General features: G+C 41.0%; 1 protein-coding gene across 1 annotated transcript in view; it reads left to right on the plus strand.

Moving 5' to 3' along the window:
• Positions 1 to 10,722, plus strand: part of trim71 (tripartite motif containing 71, E3 ubiquitin protein ligase) — a 48,052-nt gene extending 37,330 nt beyond the window's left edge. The window contains exons 4-7 of the mRNA XM_042506770.1: positions 2,984 to 3,226; positions 4,319 to 4,816; positions 5,793 to 5,933; positions 6,720 to 10,722. Coding sequence (XP_042362704.1) covers positions 2,984 to 3,226; positions 4,319 to 4,816; positions 5,793 to 5,933; positions 6,720 to 7,292 — 1,455 coding nt within the window. The 3' untranslated portion in view covers positions 7,293 to 10,722. The remainder of the gene's footprint in view (positions 1 to 2,983; positions 3,227 to 4,318; positions 4,817 to 5,792; positions 5,934 to 6,719) is intronic.
• Positions 10,723 to 15,533: the final 4,811 nt, after the last annotated feature.

The following is a 15,533-nucleotide window of genomic DNA, read 5'->3' on the forward strand; positions in this document are numbered from 1 at the left end:
GTGCACCACATACAGTGAGTTTAAAAGAAAGAGGAGTGCCTGTATTTATGATAATTTTGTAACATGCAAAGAGATTCAAAAAGACACACACATCCCTTAGTGGGTGCTGGATCCACTGGGGAGCTCCCCTTGGATAAAAAATAAGTGTTTTTTAGCTTGAAATGTCACTTATTTTCGCAGAATAAAATCCTTTAAGGGGAGCTCCCAGGTGTGTGGACCTTTCAGGTTTTTTTTTCAATTTTGTAAAACATGCCATAGGGATCTCTAAATATTCTGGTATACCGTGAGCCTACTCTGTACCCACACCCTTTTGCCTGCAGCTCTGCTCCTCTGCCGTCCTCGCTACAGGTGCAGAAAGCTCACAAGTTGAGCTGTACGACTCCTGAATTCGAGGTATTGGGAAAGACTTGGCATGAACACCCTGTACTGCGTGCCATTGTGCTGGCCGCCTCTGTTCACAGTGGTGTCAGGGATACAGAAACTGAATCCAGGGGATGAGTCAGCACCATGGCACTAATCTAGAGAGATTCACGATTGTGACTTTGCAGCAGAAGCAACACAATGTGACTCCAGGGTTAAATATTTGACCCATAAAGCTCTGGGTGTGTCTTGTGTGTGTAGCGAATGTGTAGCACAGGAGTTGTGCTAAACTGTGAGCTTTTAACTTAGGAGGTCAGACAACATCCAGGTCTCTGTCTCTCTGTCTCTCAGGTTTTTACTCTGAAATACAAACCAACTCAGCCAATGTGGAACTAAAACTAGATGTGTGTCTGTTAGAAAGCCCAACTCGAGTCTTTGTCCTCAGTGACTTTAAAGTGTAACTCTAGTCTCACAGATGCAAATTGGAGTCCCACTTATGCCAAGAATTAACAAAAGAGCCCTGTCCTTTGGACTCTTTGTTTCTTTCAGAGTCCTTCCAAGCATATAGGCAGTCAGGCTATTGTGTTCTCCTCTTTTTGTTATGTGATGGTAAGTAAGAGCCCAATCCATGCTTCTCAGGTTTTACTGCCCTCTAATGCTTCATTCCTACTGACTCTACTGTAACTTCATCTGGCTTTTTCCGGATAACATGTATCAAGATGAAATGACGATCAGTGTGTTTTTTTTTTTTACAGTTAGCTGAATAAATCACCTCAGCAATAGTTTAGTACTTCAGCAGTTTTCAGGTTTCTTAGCTCCAGACCTTGGCATCCCTTTGAATAGTATATGTTGTACGCAGTGTTTTACATTGCTCTCTTGTTGTCTTCTGTTACATAAACCCTTTTTACCCATAGAGCAGCCACAAAGTCCATTTTTTATGCCACTTTTGCATTTTTACTCAGAACCAAACAACGGTGGCATTATGCCACTTCAGTGTGTGATTTTTAGACAGCATGCCAGCATCAGGGAAACAACGGAGGCACTACATTTAATACAAAGTCTGCATCTGGTGTGACATATAACATACGTGTCTGCAGTGCTTTTTAAACAATAACACAGGCTTAACATGTCAGTAACAGTCGTTTACTGTCTGTTACATGGCGGCTGATCTTATCCTCTTCTCTGAGGGTAAGGAGCTGCCAAATGTCTTTGTTTTCCAAATTTGCAGATATTTTAGGTGCTGTTTCTCTTTGAGTTAGCTGCTAGCTTGTTTTAACCCTTAAACCCTTTCTTCTACTTTCATACGCCCTTTGACAAGTATCTAACCCTTTAAACCCTGTGCACATTGTTGAGATTTCTGTCAAAAACATGGGGAAAAGGAAAATCGCAACTTCAAAATGTGTCATCAACATCTAACTCTTAACATGGCCTTCTCAGTGATGTTCCTGCTTTCATTCACAACACAACCTGACTGGTATATTCTCTGTAATGTTATTGCCTTATGATGTGTATTCTGGTTCTCATCCACACATTAACTCTTACAAGAAAAATATTAAAATATTACTGGGAAATGCTGCATGTGTGAATGAGGCTTCACATAGACCTCAATGTGGTGAATATTTCCTCCGATGCCAGCTTTAAAGCAATTGTACCTTTTGTACAGAGCGGCGAGGCGGCATGAGGGAACAATATTCCTGCCTTGAAACAGACAGTTTAAAAGGGCCAAACTGTTGTTAAAACAGGTAAAGAAATGTTGTCTGTGATGCAAAATAAACTAACAGAAACCCTCTGAGCTCTTTTTGAATATGCATAAAGGTTGCCCTTCCATTTTATGAATATTGCACTGCAATTAAAATATTCAAATATGATAGACAGCCAGTCAAAATCACTTGCAGATTACTGGCTATATGCCATCTAAATGCTCCTCTTCTTCTTCCTGAGAATATCTGACAGACTTGGCATGGTCAGAACATTGCTGCCATCCTGTGGGCAGACTGGCTGATAACAGTCCACATTCAGTTTCACTTGTAAAATTAGGCCATGAGGAAGAACTGGTTGCAATTGACATTGTGGCAATATTATTTGGTTGACTTAATTTTGAGAGATAATATTTTGGGTAAGTAAGCATCACTTATGTGGATATAATGACTAAGTGGGTAAAGACAAATAATAGGACAGCTAGAACAGTCCGGTAAGGTTAGAAAATGACATCTCCTTACTGTATATGCAGCATTTAAAATAAAAAAAAGACAACACTTACAATTTTATGATATTGAAATTTATGACAATATTTGGTTTCATATCACTGTGCCAATACTGTGTTACTATCTTACCCAGCCCTACCACAACTCAAAACAGTGATCTAAATCTGGCTATTACTGCTGGACTGTGCAATGTCTGACATCAATGATTTTTTAAGCCTCATTTAAATAGATCACTTCATGTATTGGTATGTTGTTCATGTAGGTACGTCACCTTATAAAAAACAGCAGTGTCTATGTTTTGGCTGCCAACATGACCATGATGACTAAACATGTTCTACAAAATAATGCGTACTTTGTATCATACCTCCTGTCCTGTAATAATAAATGGTAACCGTCATCGACATTCTGTCTCCTTTCAGGTTGAGAAGATCCGTCAGGTGAAGGCCAAGTCTCTGTACCTGCAGGTGGAGAAACTGCACCAGAGTCTGACCAAGTTGGACAGCACTATTGCTGCCGTCAGCCAGGTGCTGGACGAGGGCCGTCACCTCGACGTGCTGCTGGCCAGAGAGCGAATGCTCACCCAGATCCATGAACTGAAGGCTCTGCGGGGCCTGCTACAGGCCCAGGAGGACGACCGCTTCATGTTCACTCCTCCAGACCAGGTAGGCACCGACACTCTGTCAGTTATGGATCAGACATGTTGAGTTATGTAATAATAGTAGGGGTGTAAATCACTAGTTTCATCACAATACAATATTATATCAATTCTTCGGACAATGATACGATTTTTGTTGATATCACACAGTCTGCCACAATATGATTTCGATTGGATTCGATTAGGGGGCGCATTGATATGAGCAGATATTATATGCTCATTTAACATAAGCTGCCACAAAGGAGATGTTTTAGTTTCAACCCAGACCACAGATCTTTTTCCTAAAACTTCAGGGATATCTAATGGAAAGCCCTGACAGCAAATTTATCCCATCAGCCATCTAACATGGATTAACAACACAAGCACTTAAAAAAGTAAAAAACTTTGCTTAATAATAACTGTTGAGGATCATGGACAAAACAACTGTCTTTGGTAAGTCATGTTCCCCAACATATGCAACATGTTAACATTATTAGCATAGGTTTATGGCATTTTACATTGCATAAATTAGCTTAGTGGCTAGCAGACTTTTCCTCTGATCAAAACTTAATCAGTTTACATGTATTACTATGTTTTCTCTTTCGCACGGCTGGTTTAAGTCACTGTGTCTCCTGAGAGAACAGCACGGATGAATTTCAGTCTGCCTGCACGTTTTTTCAGTCTAGCATTTTTGAAACTAAGAGGCTAATGTTGCTGCAAGAAGTTAATAAAGTGAGATGCCCGGCATGGACGTTTACATATGACATGTGCTCTGTCTGTCAACCCTGAGTTTCTCCAAAAACAAAACATTTCCACATTGACAATTTATTCCCAAATGAATAAATAACGTTCTCTTCATCGTCTTTCTCTTGTCTGCTTACCATCATGTGCCTGACACTCTGTGACAGTGTCACCAAATTTCAAAATAAAGGCACATCCCAAAGAGGGTTATATGGATCGATGTTTACTCCTTGCATCGATGATTTGTGATCATTGCTCATTAAATTGATATATCGAGCCAGATTAATGGATTGTAAATGATAGTAGTTGGTGGAGAGGTGCTCTGTTTTGGGGATGCGTTCACAAGTAAACCTTTAAAACACACAAATGGTTCCCACAGGCTCTGTACATAGCCATCAGGTCCATGGGACTGATCAGCAGCGGAGCCTTTGCCCCAGTCACCAAAGCTCACGGCGAGGGCCTCAAAGGTGCGCTTCGTGGGAAGCCCGCCTCCTTCACTGTGATTGGATACGACCATGATGGCGAGCCACGTCTCTCTGGCGGGGACACGGTGTCTGCGATAGTCATGTCTGTCGCAGATGGCACCCTGTCTTCTGCAGAGGTAACGGACCACCAGAACGGCTCATACACCGTCGGCTACCTGCCCAAATGTGAAGGGGAGCACCTGATGTCGGTGCTGGTGTGTAACCAGCACATCCAGGGCAGCCCCTTCAAGGTGATGGTCAAGTCAGGGCGGAGCTACGGCTCCCTGGGCTCCCAAGTGTCGTCCTTCGGCTGTGAGGGGGAAGGAGACGGTCAGCTGTGTCGTCCCTGGGGCATCAGCGTGGACAAGGAGGGATACGTGGTGGTGGCCGATCGCAGCAACAACCGCATACAGGTAGAACACCGCTTCTTTCTCTCTGCATTCACACTGTCACATGTGTGGTGGGCTGCATGTTCCCAATTTTACACCTCTTCCTGGCCAGTTTCGCACAGTTTCAGCACATTTTAAGTTAATTTCTTGTTTTTTTGTTTGTTACTTTTTTTCTTAGTTTAAGATAATTTTCTTGTAATGTTTTTGCAATTTATTGCTAATATTTGGGACATGTCTTGTTAACTGCACTGAACACTGCTTTACAGCCTTAATGTGGTGGTGACGTGAAATGTTAGAGTTTTACTTCTGATGATTACATTACATCTCAAAAATCCTAAAAGGTGATGTTCATCTGTAAAGATGTTCATACTGAAGACAATATGTAAGAATCACCAACGTCTGTGTTTCAGTCTTTGCTACTCACCACATGCATTTACACTTAAATGGCATTTCTAGTGGTTTTATGTAATTTACTCCACTCACCTGTTAATGATAATTATATACTGTTGATTTTTGAGCTGAAATGTTAACATAACAGAAAGTCTGCAAGCAAACTGTGTTCTTATTAAAAAAGTGCATCAAGTTTTTTTGCTGCTACTTCTCTCCTTACACACACACACACGCACACACACACTTGCATACATAATTGTAACTGTGGATTGATGTCAGTAAAAGCGTTCTTAGTGTTATAATGTTGTAAATCTAAAACCTATAAATAGCACTGTATTCAACAGAAGAAATGGTCCTGAGAACCCACCACACTCTAATGCTTCTGTGGATCTCACATGTGTGTATTGCTCTGCTGGGTAAAGACATTAGCTGTGCACACATAAAATGTCTTGCAGAAAGCCAGGTGGAGAATCCACTCTGTCGGTATAAATTACATTGAAAAAAACAGCAAAGTTTGACCACTGCATTTGAAATGCAGCTTCATATTTGTACGTTGTGAGGGCTCACAGTTGGAACATTGAAGTGATGGTTCTGCTCCTTCTCTCTCCAGATATTCAAGCCTTGCGGTGCCTTTCACCATAAGTTTGGCTCTCTGGGTTCTCGGCCGGGACAGTTTGATCGTCCAGCGGGGGTCGCATGTGACAGTCAGAGACGAATCATTGTGGCTGATAAGGACAATCACCGTGTGCAGGTATGACAGTCAACACATTTCTACTCACTAATTTCTTGCACAGTTGCTGGAATTCTACTGTACTGACGTGTATTGAAAAGTAGTTATTACTAGCTTTTGGACTGAACTATTTTTTGGGAGTATCATTAACTCAACTTACCTTTTACTTCACTACTTTTCCTATATAAAATGTATACTTTTACTCCATTAATTGTCCCCGAAGTATTTAAGTTACTTATGTCAAAATTGGGTAGGAAGGGACTGAGGGGAGAATGAAGGATGATTTCGGCACATCATATCGGAATCAGCCAACATGCTGATTTATATATGTGTGTGTGTGTGTGTGTGTGTGTGTGTGTGTGTGTGTGTGTGTGTGTGTGTATATTTTTTTTGTTTTGTTTTATTGACAAAGTGACATTTTCGAAACATCAACCCTAAGTTAAAGTATTTTTTAGAAAAATTGGATTTTGTTCTTTTAATCCTGTAAGTTGTGAAAAAGACCTTGTTTTTCTTCAAGCATAATGTGCACTCCATTTCAAGGTGGCGTATGTTCTAAAAAGTTTGACCACTTGCTTTTTTTTTAACTTTTAGTACTTTTTAATTCTTAAGAACAGGTTTTACTCAAGTGTGACTTTTAGGTTCTTCACCTCTGCCAAAAGCTACAGGAAAGTTGCACGAGACAAAAAAAGTAAAATTGTTGATGTTCAAAAGCATGTTAGCTTTTAAAAACACGCAGCGCCTCCTGTGCATTCTTTGTACTGCACATGTAAACATCTTGGGCCCTGAGACATTTGCTTTGTTCGACAGGTGTTTACTTTCGAGGGCCAGTTCCTGCTGAAGTTTGGGGAGAAGGGTACAAAGAACGGGCAGTTCAACTACCCCTGGGATGTGGCTGTCAACTCTGAGGGTAAGATCCTGGTCTCGGACACCAGGAATCACCGCGTACAGCTCTTCGCCCCTGACGGCTCTTTCCTCAACAAGTACGGCTTTGAGGGGGCCCTGTGGAAACACTTTGACTCTCCCAGAGGAGTGGCCTTTAACCACGAAGACCACCTGGTGGTGACCGACTTCAACAACCACAGGCTCCTGGTCATCCGGCCTGACTGCCAGTCTGCTCGCTTCCTGGGCTCCGAGGGCACCGGGAACGGGCAGTTTCTGCGGCCCCAGGGCGTTGCTGTGGACCAGGAGAACCGCATCATCGTGGCTGACTCCCGCAACCACCGAGTCCAAGTGTTTGAGCCCAATGGAAACTTCTTATGCAAATTCGGCACCCAGGGGAGCGGCTTTGGACAGATGGATCGCCCCTCAGGTGTGGCTGTGACGCCTGACGGAGTCATTGTGGTCGTTGACTTTGGAAATAATCGCATCCTCAAATTCTAAAAGAAAAGTTTATTTTTTGCATTCTCTCCCTCTGTTTGGCCTTTTGCAGTTTTCTTGATGAAGGAAATGGAGGCGAGAGAATGAATCAACAGACACAATAGGAGGCGAGCTCAGAGAGGACTGAGAACACGCTGAAGTGAAGGGAAATTAAAACAATAGATTTGTTTTCATATCCATTGATACCTTCCCAATCAGATCTCTGTGGTGTGTATGACAAAGGGGACCTCTACAAATTGATAATCAGTAGAACAAGAGCCATGTTTCCCTTCCTCGGCCTCAGCTGCTCTGAGTTCTCTCTGCGAGCTCTCCTTACGTATCCATCTCAGGGATTTTTTCACTTTTTATCCTCTGCTCCATACCTACCTCATTTAGCTCTTTATGAATGTACTCATAGTCACCGAGCAGAGGTTTTAGTCCGTGAAGTTTTACAAAGAAGAAAAAGTCTACCTCTATACTTTGTTATTTAAGAGAGACAAAAAATAGACTGTTCAGTTGATATTTGCACAGGATTAAAGGAATACTTGCTGTGCATTTTGAAATATGAGTTAAGGTGAACCTCCTGAATGTTGTTGCTGAGACAATACTCAGACCGCTGTAGAGGCTGCATGATTTATTCTCATTAGAGGGCTTTGCTCGGAGAGGAGGGGAGACTAGGGTACAGTAGTGTCCTTTTCATGTTTTTAGGCTAGTTAGTTTTTTGGCTTATGTATCGACCCTTTTCTCTTTGTGGCTCTGTGGAGTTTATAGTTTCATGAAGAGTGTGCGAAGCGATGCCAAACTAGATAGAATCAGCTGCAGAATCAGAAGTTAGCTCAGGTCGCGCTAGGACTGATTAAAATAATCAGTACTTTGCAGGCTCTCCCTCTAGCTTTACTAGCTAATTTGATGAATTTATTGAAAAATAAAAAATACAAAGTTTAGAAAATCATCTGACAAATGATCCCCGAAATAAGCCCTGTAATAAAATAATCCAAAGTGTTTAATTATCCATCCCCGCCCCCAATCGTGTCTCATGAGACTGGATGACAAAATGAGACAGCCTGTGTCCTTCCTGTCCAGTCCAGTTGCATGAACAACTAAGATGCAAAGTTAAGTATGCAAGGAGAGCAGCGCTGCCTCCACAGGGAGGACCCACCAAAGGAGTTTGGTGACAAATTTTTAAAGATCTGGTTCTATTGGCGATCTTATCGTACAGATTTAATCATTTAATTGAATGACACCTTTTTGATGAGGTATGCTGTGTGACAAAAGCCTCACAAGTAGACACCTAATTTGGCTGTCCAGAGGACAGTAATGACATCAAATGAAAGGCCTAACATTACAATCCTTTGGATTTGTGGTTGAAAGCCACGCCCCCTGGCTCATGGGCCTAGGATCACAAAGCCCTGCCCTATTTATTGATACTTGGAGTTGAGGAGACATCTCCAGAATGAGCGCTAGTAGACCAATTCCTCTAAAGACGGAGGTCTATAGACCAACTACTGGAGTCTACCAAAGTTAGAATTTCTGCACAATGGCCAACTGTAGATTAAAGAAACTAAAAATCCCCTTTAAAGACATTTTCTTTGCATAATCATTGTTGCTTGGAAGCCTAAGATTCATCGAAGGCATGGAGTTGAGTTCAGAGCACTGTCCATGTTAGGCTGAAGAAGAAGTCAGTACGTTTACATGAGAGAAAAAGTCAAGTTATTGTGTTAATCTGACTAAAACTCGACTTTTAAATTACATCGTACTAAAATAAATTGTTCTAAGAGGATTTCTTAAAGTTGGACTAACACACTTAGATAAAGCGATTTGGGGTGGATTTGATTTCATATATTTGCCTCAACAGACCTGAACTGGCCTTTGCGTTTTGCGTATGCTCCATAGTCCCTGTGCCAGGAAGGTACAAAGTAAAGTGTAAAGTACATAATGTTCAACGCTGAAAAGTCATCCATGTTTTTACCATTTGACATGAAACCTGTTTGCCGCTTGCAAGCTTGTTGGTTATGTGATGTAATAGGACAACTGGAAGAACGTCCAATAGCAAGTAGCTCGGACATACTTCCGTCAATAAATGGATTCTCCCCCGCTGCTTGTATACTGAGACAAGGACAGTAGTCCCATTTATGGCCTGATTGAGCTTTAACCGTAGCTCCACTTAACTGCGCATGTAAACGTACTGACTGTGCCTGCTTAGACTTTTTGTGCATGAGTACTTCCACATCCTGCTTGGACTTGCTGCTGGAAAGTTGTGTAGAGAACAGAAGATACCCGCACCAAAGAGACCCCCTCTCTCCCCCTGGCATTTATCGCTTCAGCCCAGTTTGATTATATTAGAAGGCCCCTTCTTTCCTTTTCTTATTACCATAGAAACTATTAGCTACTAACCCTTTGTGGTGGAAGCATTGTGGGGTTTTGAATCCCCTTGCCCTTTTTTTAAATCTGTGTCCCACTGGAAGCACTAGACAATTACGGTTCCGTTAGCTACCTTCTGTAGCCTGACAGAATCTTGGGACCTATGGAAAGATTGTCCGGCCGGCTCTCGCCTCTGAGGAGAGGGCCCATCTGCACATGGTCAGGATCTTCATCCTCATATCTCAGATATCGTGTACCTCCTTCTCTCATATACCTCGACTCCTGAATACCTCAAGTGTGGTCACTCATAGCTTCTGTGCATTGAAACGTTTAAATACCTCAACGTGTTACACATCCTGAGTACCTCGTGATTTTAATGAAGCATACCTCGTCAGATATTTATGCATGACAAATATACCTCATTCTTTGAATCTTCTTGTGTTACAGTACATGTCCCACAGCTCTAGGACCAAAGATCATGGTACCATCTCCAGGTGGAATAAAATTGGTGTTCTAGGCATGGCTCCATCTGGCAGCCCTGAACAGCTCCTGGTTTGTTGAATCTACTGTAAAAATGCCTGATCAACTTTGCCTTTTATCATCAAGAAACCAAATATTTCAGATGAAAGCATTGTGCCAAAATGATCTGTGAGAGTTCTGTGCCAAAAGGGGTTGGCACTGGGACCATGCTGTTGAAGACGACAAATGTCACTGGACCATTATATCATAGAAATGTTGAATCAGAGTGCCCGAGGATAAATCCTCTCTCTCTGATTGGATGCACTTAAGAGGGCTGGGCCCAATTATTCTTTACCTCATGATGATGATGAACAGGCAGATTCCATGTGTACTTTAATACTGTGTGCAAGGGGTGAGGGGAAGAGGAGGTGGCCTCTTTGAAAGAGTTTAGAAGTTCACAAATCAGCCTTTTAACGCACAAGCATGATCTCCGATTGACCAATATTTCAGCGCAGATTTTAGGAAGGTTGATGTTGGTTTTGGAGGACATGGAGACAAGTCTAAACTCACTTTAACCCTTTGAAACCTGGAGTGACATCACTTTTCTTGTGTTAAAGAATTTAAACCTTTTAACCCTGAGCAAATTGGTGCGATTTCTTTTAAAAAAATGTGGAGAAAAAGGCAACTAGCAACTTGGTATATAAAATAAAGAAAATAATTTTTAAAAAGCTGTGGAAAATTTGTATTATTATAATTACAGATTAAAATTATGACACAAAATTCTGTTTTTTTTTAAACATTTTTTCGGAATCATTTCGGGGGTTTTTTTCCAACACTTCCAAATTTAAAGTAAATTTCTTGTACTTTTTGACAACGTTTTGGCTAATTTTCTAACTTTCTATCCATGTTTTGAAAGAAATCCAGCCGATATGCTCGGGTTTTAAAGAGTTAAACACATCAGGCACCTGTTTTTTCGTTGAGGCGGAGCTGTTAGCATAGTGATGGCGAGCCAGTTTGATTCCACAGACCCAGCTGCTTTGAGCTCAACACCTTCTCTCACCAGTAAAATTTGTCTCGTGCTTTTCAGTATTAACTGTTTGAAATGTTCATTCATGTTGCATCCGTTTTTTGTTTGAATTAAAAAAAAAATTGCAGAATTCTATCTTTAAGATCCTTAGGTCTTCACTCTTAAAGAGGAAAGTGTATTTTAAACGTTTTTGTTTTGTTTCTCGTTTTGTTGCATGCTTTAAAAAGGCCTTGTATTATATTGATGTCTCAGATAGGTGTTGAAAACTCAGACGGGTGGGGAACTCACTGTTGGGGTGGTTTTTACCAAAATATAGACCCAAAGATGTGTATGTGTGTGTTAGTATTGCGTTGGATGGGATAAACCTTTGACCTTTGCGATTGTATTTCCTGTTCTCGAGAGCCGTGCCTCGACTCGTGAGCGACAGCAGAGGCCGATTGCTCAGATCAGTGCCCCCCACGTTGCTAGTGCTTCATTTCCTGTAGTCTGCAGAATATGATTAGTCATATTCCCTTTTGTTCTGTCACACTCTGTAATGTTAGGAGGCTGTAGAAGCTTCCTGCTGAGCGTACATTTCCCTTTTCCAACAATGATAAATCCACAAGGCGGCCATTTTGTGTTTGACCCAGTAATGGGAGCTGTCTCACTGCCATGTGAGGAGCAGCTCGCTTTCTCCGGCACAAACCAGCAGTCAGCTCCCTTTTGTTATCGCTCTAAGAAGAAGTGTGCTGATGGCTGCCGAGCATGTGATCGGTTGACTGCACTCCTGTTAGGTGTTTTTTTTCTTTAATAGGGCCCCTGTGTTTTTTCTCCACCATTTTATTGCTGGCCTCTCACGGCTTTAAGAGAGAAAAAGCAAAGCTGCACCCGGTGACGTGTGCAAGGTCGTAGACCTCCTTTAATGATTGTATACTCTAAAGACAGAAAGAAAAAAAAAAAGGTTGGAAAATTTAGAAAGGAAAAAAATAAAACTCAGGTAGTTCTCAGCAGCCCTGCTCTGCAGGTGTCTCCTTGAAACGTGTCCCGTAGTGATGATGTAGTGACCCTTTTTCCCTGTTATGACCTCTCAGTACTAGTCTGATTCTTTTGTGTGCCCATTTACATTTATAAAAGAAATGATTTCTAAATCTGAAACAATAATGCTTTCAATTAGTTTCCCCTGATTAATCTTTGGGTTTTGGTTCTGTTTTTTTAATTTTGTTTTTGCCAATTTCCTTTTACAAAAGTACAAATACTTCACACCACTTGAGGCTCATTGGCCCTTTTAGAATGTATTTTGTGAAGAAAAGGGTTCAGTGGGATCTTGTTGATGCTCACTCGTTGCAACCAGCTGCTGGCGGCATTCTGAGACACAACACTGACAACATGTGGTGCTGATTGTTCCCCGCCACCAATACTTCGAGTGTGATGTGGAATCACGTGGTTGTAGTGGAACACGCAGCACCGTTTATAAACCAGCTTTAACATCGGCCTCCGAAGACGGCCGCAGGGTGTTTGTTTGGCCCTCGGGGACCAACAGCCGACTCATTTTGTCTAAACTCTTGTTTGCGTTGTGTCCTGTTCTCCCAGCAGCCGGTTGTGTGCGGAGTGGATATTGTGTTTGTGCGCTGCATCCGTGTTGTGTAAGCAAAAATCCACTGAATGTATCCTCCTAACAGTCCAGGAGGCAGGGCGAGCCGGCGGGGCCAGCTGAGTTTAGATGGTTGCTGCTGGCGCTTCCTCATCCAGGTGGCTTTGTGTGTGTGTTAATCACTCAAACCCTGTGTGTGTGCGTGTGCGTATCACTCAAACCCGGTGTGTCTGTGTGTGTGTTGGCCAGCACACCTTCCCTCCCTGTTAACACACTCACATGCCGTGCTGCGTTGAAGTGCAGATGTCAGGTCTTCAGTCTAAATAAGGCACAGGAGACTCTAATATATTGGCCACCTGCTGCTTGCTCTGCACTCTGTGGACTTTAAACATTTCCTATGCAGTTTTTTGTTTGTTTTTTTGTTTACACTTAAATAAAGTTGTATTTCTTTGACTTCAAAACCTGTGACTCTTTTTTTTTTTTCCTAGCTCCACACAAAAATCTCTCATTGTTGTGGCTAAAGTGTTAGTATTAGGGGCGGGGGGAAAATTGATACAGCAGAGTATCACAATATTTTTGCATGGCCATATATCGATATACAGACATCAGGTATCTTTTTTTGTTTTTTTTTAAACTTTCTATAAATGATTAACCCTTTCAAATATGGAACAACATCACTTTCTTTTGCTGCATTCGGTCGCCTTTCACAGGTATTTAAACCTCTGAAGCAAATTCGTTTAATATCTTTCAAAAATCTAAAAAAAAAACAACAACTTTGTAACAACCTTGTAACTACTGAAAGTAGAAATTTATATTAATGTGTAATATTTTTTAAAGCTTGATTTTGAGAAGAGCGACACAGGTATGTAATATGAAAGCAGGCCCCAAAGGGTTAATGTGCATACACAGTAGTCTATTCTTTGTTTGTACATTAGGAGCACCATAAACAATGTCTCAGAGCACGGACAACAGAGACAGGCTCAGGATTGAGGACGCACTGTTTGAAAGTTTTGAATACTGCGAGTGAGTACACAACGCCTGCACAGTGATAGTATATCTCAGTCTGATTATTCACCCCAGAGGGGACCAAAGCTAATCAGTGCCTGCTAGCTTTTGCTTTGCAGTGTTAGCTCACATGATGACACAGAGGGCTGTCCTCGAGGCAGGAAGACAAACACACCCTGTGTTACTTCACTTGGAGTCTCAAACTGGTTTGGACAGTTGCTGGTTTCACTGGGGGAAGGAAGAGAGCCTGACCTGCATTATAAACTATTGCTACTTGTACTCTGTTTCAGATGCTGGTTCAGAGCAACGTCAACAGACAGAGTAACCTGTCTTTTGCAGCCACAAAGCAGCAATAAAGAAAACTTCCAAAAGTATAATACATACTCATTTTTTTCTTCTTTTGCCATTTATGGATTTGATGACTTTGTTTTCTTTATGGATTTTTTTACAATTATTATTATTATTACTATTATTATAGTAGTAGTGGTAGATTTATTTTCATTTTTATTTTTATGACTTTATGATTTAAATACGTATTACTGTGACTTTGTGTCTTATACATTTTGACTTCCCCTGCTGGGATTAACTGTAAGTGTTTTCATATGTTGACTTAAAATGAACTCCACCTGTGGGCTCTCTTTGTGATACTGCTGAATGTTCACCCTGACGGAGGGTGTCTGACCTGAAATGTACCCAAACCAAAATGAAAGTAGCTTTTTTTTTTTTTTTAATGATTGGAGATTCATACTTTTTAGCAGAAAAATGTTATTTAACTGATCTGAAATCGGGTCAGTGTGATGGTATACAGACCTCGCTCAACTTTTTTTGTATCACACATTTCATGCAACAGGACAGTTCAAATTGCTTTACAGAACAGTAAAATATAAAACATAATAAAGTATATAGATTCACTCTAAAAGAAAATGTATAAATTATTTTTTTAAAACTAGGGAAAAGTTTCAAGGGAGAAAAAGAAAAAGAGCCAGGAAAAAAATCTCTCTCTCCCTCTCCCTACCTCTGTATATAAACATATATATATGCATCCTTTTATCATTCAGTTACATTGAAATAATGTTCAAATAATTATTATAGTTTTTATTATTTAGGTAATTTATTTTTTGTAATTATCATTTCTTTTCTTTAAAGAAAATATATAAAAGGTAAAGTATTTTTTTTAATTAAGTAAAAATCACCATTAAAAACAGAAAAACTGTAGACAAGGGGTGCAAAGATGGAAAAAAAAAATACGCTGAGAACACAGAATAAAAAATCATCATTAGCCACTTGAACACTTTACCTCCACTGTCCCCACTTTACGCACACACAGTGCACCCCCACGCACATATTTATATTACATACATTCATATACAGTACATATACATACTGTATGTATACTTATTTATCATCTACATATTTCCACAACCCTTCACCCATAATGCTTATTGTGTATGCATGCATATAGATTACCTTCAGCTAATTATGTATATATTGTGTCTTTTTTCTTTGATATCTTTAATACGTGTCCCAATACATAGTCTGTCAAGTGCAGTATGCCGAAAATACCAGGATGTTCCACTGCGTCAGATTTTGCAGTATGCAGGCCAGCATGTTCTTCTTTCTATTCTGACCCACAATCCTTTGTGCAGCAGCATATATGTCCCATCTTTTTTTTTTTTTCTTGGCATTTCAGTCTTTTATTAGACAGGACAGATCAACAGTGTGAAAGGGGGAGAGAGAGTGGGGACGACATGCAGCAAAGGGCCTTGAGCAGGAGTCGAACCTGAGGGCGCTGCGGCAAGGACGCTGCCTTAAGTCACGAGGCGCCTGCTTTATCCACTCATCC

This window comes from Plectropomus leopardus, chromosome 18 (assembly GCF_008729295.1).
Source record: "Plectropomus leopardus isolate mb chromosome 18, YSFRI_Pleo_2.0, whole genome shotgun sequence".
NCBI classification, from domain to species: domain Eukaryota; kingdom Metazoa; phylum Chordata; class Actinopteri; order Perciformes; family Serranidae; genus Plectropomus; species Plectropomus leopardus.